At 42.3% G+C, this 5460-nt stretch overlaps 1 protein-coding gene across 1 annotated transcript; it reads left to right on the forward strand.

Annotated features, from left to right (window-relative positions):
• The first annotated feature begins 1295 nt into the window (after positions 1 to 1295).
• Positions 1296 to 3817, forward strand: LOC106807269. The gene is made up of 4 exons (XM_014809565.1): positions 1296 to 1390; positions 2401 to 2603; positions 2897 to 3125; positions 3329 to 3817. Exons 1-4 carry the CDS (start codon positions 1298 to 1300, stop codon positions 3488 to 3490), a joined length of 687 nt encoding a protein of 228 aa, XP_014665051.1. The 5' UTR covers positions 1296 to 1297; the 3' UTR covers positions 3491 to 3817.
• Positions 3818 to 5460: the final 1643 nt, after the last annotated feature.

The raw sequence follows: 5460 nt of genomic DNA on the forward strand, positions 1-5460 counted from the left end.
ACACACACACACACACACACACACACACACACACACACACACACACACCACGAACGCGCGCGCACCACACACACGCACGCACGCACACACGCACACACGCACACACACACACAGTGGAGTAGCCAGGATTTTTTAACAGGGGGCCAAAAACAGCGAACTGCGCAAAATAGTGGATGACTTAATATTTTAATGGTTCCTCGATCCGCCTCCCTCTCCACGCCCTACGTTCCCCCACCTTTCAACTCTGCAATCTTTGTTTCAGGCGCCATGCGCAAAGGCGACATTTTTGTTCGTTGTTCTCTGCTACCAAGGTATATAAAAGGAGGGGAGTGAAGTTCCTCCCGTAGACATTTTTTTAAATGTAGATCGCATGAGATGGTATTTGAGGCACTTTTGAGTACATGTACAGCCTTCATTCTGATTACGACAATTCTCTTTTCAATGAAACTTTTTTTTTAACTTTTGGATCAACAGGGGGGGGCACTGCTTCCTTTGCCTCCCGGGCCCCTCCACCCCCTAACTACGCCACTGCACACACACACACGCGCGCGCGCGTCCTTCTCTCCCCTCTCTCTCTCCCACACACGCGCGCGCGCACGCACGCACACCTACATACACACATCTATATACTATGTATAAATATGTATACATAGTAAATACATCCAAATGACAGGCTAACGACCGCTCCACATACTGCATGGTCGTTGTTGAAGGTTCCCGCGTCCACTCGTATAGGCATGCCACGTACGGACACAGGCACTTCGAGCGTCTCAATAAAATAAACGCTAAATAAACACGAAATGTATTTACTACCAAAGTCTTGATGTTTCTCTACTCTCTTTCGCCTATTACTGCCGATAGTTTCCTGTAAATGCCGTTCAAATGCTTCTCTTCAAAACACAGGTACACCGCACGCACGCCCCTGTACATTTAGGCCTACACTCATATATAACTGCATACCTGTATGTACCTATGTGTTTCTACGCTATTGGTTCTATTGGTGTAGCGCCTGTCGCTCCCGCTACAGAGTTACAACGCAGGAGCGAAGGGGTTACACCGATAGAGCTACATAGCTGTGTCTACATTAGCCCGACCATGCTCTATACGACTCTTTCACGTCACACGTCGCCCCGTAGTGAGAAGCTAGAGTATAACTTGTGGCCAGGTTTACATCTGCCGTTGTAGACGGGAACGGGTTCTCTTCACATTTATAAGATAACAAAGGTATATTCCGAACAGCAAGACAGCGAACCCATCTAATATTGTTGCTACTTTACAACAGGTGCAAACAAACAAGATGGTAGATACTCATTTGGTTGTGACGGGGGCTCTCTACTTTTTCGGCTCTGTATCCGGGCTTGCGGTTGCCATTCCAATTGGGCTGACGCTTGTATGTATTTTGTTTTTCATTAGTTTTCATGCTCTAAAAAAGTTATTTATTATACGCATTGTTATTCTCGATCCATGTCATGATCTAGACAACATCATTGTTGAACATGGCGTGATACACGGCCAGAGGTTGGTCGGCGGTCACGCCCCCAACGTAGCCATAGCCCGTCGAGTCCCATATGCGAGTCTAATGTCAAGTACGTCTTTCGATGTAGGAATGACTGTTTATTGGTGATACCGCCACCATAGATATAATAATGTAACCCAACACACCCTAATTTGTACATTTGGAGTAGCAATTGTGCAGCTGTCGCAGTTGTGTTTAAATTAGCACCTCTTCATGACATTGCTCCAATTGTGCCTATAATTAAATTTCGGTTACCGCGTGCGTTTTCATCGACTGAATTACAACAGCATAACTGTACGTGAGTATGGCAACGGTAAGTTAATTACCGATTACGGTATAGTGTTGCCACCATATTGCATGCAAGCATTGATTATGGCTCCGCTATGTAATGATGTAGTCCAAGGCGTACGTACGTAACTAACCCATTTTGCCTGGGGGCTCTGCGGCAAATTCAGCCACGTGCATGCCGTGTTCGGGGCAGGTGATATATTGTATCTATAGTATCTACATTTGTCTGGAGGACAGTTGCCCCTCTTGCCTCTCACCCCGAACGTGTCTTATTGCCTCTGTCCATAAGGTAGCTCTAGCTAGACTATAACCCGCGTACAGTTGCCGCAGGCCTGCGGCAACTGTACGCGGGCTATAGTCCTAGAGCTATCCATAAGGAAGCTGGTTTGCGCTTTTTATGAATTTCTTGGTAGGAACAATTTGCTGCCAACATTGAGGCAGGTAGTAAACGGACTCTTTCGGGCAGAAAAACTACTGCCTGTCGACCTTAATTATTTTCGAACCTTGTTATATCTAATATGAGTATATCTGTATAATCAGCAATTACTCACCTAGGAGATTTTAGTGATCTTCATGGGATTTTTTTGGCATTTCAGATTGGTTTTGATGGTAACTGCTTACTATATAACGATGTTGTGTGGGAGACCAACACGACATTTACCATGACGTTTGGAGCAAATGGCATCTGTCACTTCGCATGCTACATGCCTTTGGCGGGCTGTGCATTGTATGGCTGTGGAATGACAGTGTACTACATGTATGCTATATGGGTGGAATATAGAAGGGGATCAAGCATTGGGTACGTTTGCTTGTGTACAACCTTAAAAATGTTGTATCATCAGCGAGTCATCATGCAGGTTGACATAACCGCGTGCCAGTTTATAGTAGAGTGTATTCCTACATTAATACTCTAGCATTGCCTAGTATTGTCAAATTAAATTGTCAGTTTCACTTATGTATGACTAATATAATTTGATGTTGATATATCAGGAATGGGCATTGATGTGTTCTGTAAATATGATGTGCCTGAAATTTAAAGGGCAATATGATTGTAAGATATCATGTTTGATACTTCTAAGTTCTACATTGCAGTTCACAGATGTGGGTGATGCCATGGATACTTCTGAACTCGTTGGTAGCTGTACTTATATTTGCGTGTGGGATCCTTATTGCAATTGGACTGGCCAACTTGTGCAGTAGCCTCCTGGCAGGAGAACACAAAGGGAGTCATATAGATACATGCATGGGCTTTGAAGGGAACATCAACTTCGGTAGCACGTATAATTCGGCAAGATTCTATACTCACTACATGGTGGCAATGGTAAATAGACCTATACAGCTGAACCTGTAATTGAATGTGAAAGACTATAGACACTTAAGGGCCCGACTAAAATATTCTTAACTAGTTAGAATAATAGATATCAAATTGCCATGTTTTCCAACGAGCTGAGATAAGTACCGGACATGTAATTAATTAAACACAAATTTATAAATTTACCTGTATTTCTGCATGTGTACTTGCAGGTGTGTTGTTTTGTCAGTTGCCTGACATGGGCAACACTAGCAGGTCTGGCTTTCCTGCGGCTGCGGCGAAATCAAATAGAAAGGGCTGGTACTGGAGTTCCAACCGAGTGTGCAACTTCTATCAATGATTATATGCGATTCGCAAATGAACCTGCTTTTTAGCCTTCATACGGCCAGCATATGTGTTTTCCCTGTCGTTACGTCTTAATTGTGCCTTAAATCTGACATGGTACTTATTGACTGACTAGTAGTTTCTCTAATGTAGTAAGATTTATCAAACCTAGTGAAACTGGTGAATTTATGTGCTTGCTTGACTGTCTCTCAACAATCAAGAGACATTTCTTGACTTTATATCGCACACCTTGACAAGGACTAATGCTATTAGCCAATCAAATAGGATGGGATGAAAAAGTGTTACTAAATTGTTACATGTCAGTGTAATATTTTATCGCTATTAGGTGCAAATATAGCATGCATGATTATTGTTTCCAAAGCCACTTGAATGTTGCTGTGCTTATTGTATTTTTCTTGAGGTAAAATCTTCGCATATTCTGAGACCAGAGTTTATTGAGTAATCTTGCTCGGTGTCAGACGATACTATCAAGAGCTAATAATTATTGTTATATATATATATATATATATATATATATATATATATATATATATGACCCAAATGGTTGATAACATACCTGTTTTATTAAAGGAACATAAACTAAAAAGATATCTCAATATTATTGCGTAACCGCAAAAATACACAGCAGCCTACCGATCCTCCGCATCTCGAATCGACCTGAATCCCGCGTACGATTAAGGGGTGCCTTTTATAAAAATTTGGTCAGTTGCAAGCCCCTTATAACTACTAACTAGCATAGATAATTATATACGTAGTTCATTTCCAATTGAAAAGACGTAGAGCCACGTAAAGACAGTGTGGTGGAGTATCTTAATCGATATAAGGAATTAAGGATATAAGATTAAGACACGTACAAACGTTTACATATAGATATCAACGTATTAAACAGTAGGTCCAGTAGTGTAGTTGAAACGTAAAATTGCATCGTGCTGTCATCTAGTGTGCATTATAATCAGTAATGATTAGTAACGAAGGCATTTTGAAATACAATAGCGACCGCTAAAACTACCAACAACAACCTATTTCAAAAGAATAAATTACATGCTTAATTGCTAATAGATTCTGCCCTTTTAGCTCATTTGACACATAGACTATAGTGGGATTTCTGAAAAATGTGAATGTTAGGGGCATTTGGGGGTAAAAGTTGGGAACCAGACTCTTCGACATAATTCGAGGATGCTTGATCCGATAAGCTCGGTTCCCAAGCGAAATTTTGAGTTTTTGGCCATCTAATTTGCATAAACAAAATGGCCGCCATACCAAATAACGCCATCGGCCTTCGAGTAAGTGTGTAGGATGTAGTCAACGAAACGAAGATGTATGAAGTTTTATTATTTCACCACGAACGTGTACGAAACACCGACGACGACGATGACGATAACGATTACGATTACGATCGATAACTTGACAGCGATAGCGCGTGCGTGTGCGTGCGTTCGACTACGACAACGCCAACGGCGACCGTAACGACAGTGTGCCGACGATAACGATAGTGGCGATGATAACGACAGTGCGTCGACGATAACGACATTGTGCCGACGATAACGATAGTGTCGACGATAACGACAGTGTGTCGACGATAACGACAGTGTGTCGACGATAACGACAGTGTGCCGACGATAACGACAGTGTGCCGACGATAACGACAGTAGGCCTATGTCGACGATACCGATAGTGTGATTCACGAAGATTTGTGACACCCCTACATCCCTTTACATCACTACATAATCCACATATATATATAGAAAAGGCTCGCTACACGAGCGACTAACAAAAACTAACTTGCGTTTGCCGCCGTCTTTCACACTCACGTGTGATTGCCGCAGAGTTTGCCGCCGAAATCCGGAGGTCAGCTGACACGTAAACTACGAATTAACATAAACAGAAAGTGGAACAAAAACGTATTGCGTATACACTGTGTGCAAATTAGCAGGGTCTGGTGAATAAAGCAGCATGGTGGTTGGAACCGATTTTATTGTCTAAGTGTCAATGTGGTTTA

Source organism: Priapulus caudatus, unplaced genomic scaffold (assembly GCF_000485595.1).
Source record: "Priapulus caudatus unplaced genomic scaffold, Priapulus_caudatus-5.0.1 Scaffold205, whole genome shotgun sequence".
In the NCBI taxonomy this organism is placed as follows: Eukaryota; Metazoa; Priapulida; class Priapulimorpha; order Priapulimorphida; family Priapulidae; genus Priapulus; species Priapulus caudatus.

Bases quoted from the DNA above. Each gene is read 5' to 3' on its own strand.
- LOC106807269 (XM_014809565.1), top strand. From the start codon at position 1,298: ATGGTAGATACTCATTTGGTTGTGACGGGGGCTCTCTACTTTTTCGGC. The intron at 1,391-2,400 runs GTATGTATTTTG...TTGGCATTTCAG, and splicing joins TTCCAATTGGGCTGACGCTT to ATTGGTTTTGATGGTAACTG. The intron at 3,126-3,328 runs GTAAATAGACCT...GTGTACTTGCAG, and splicing joins CTCACTACATGGTGGCAATG to GTGTGTTGTTTTGTCAGTTG.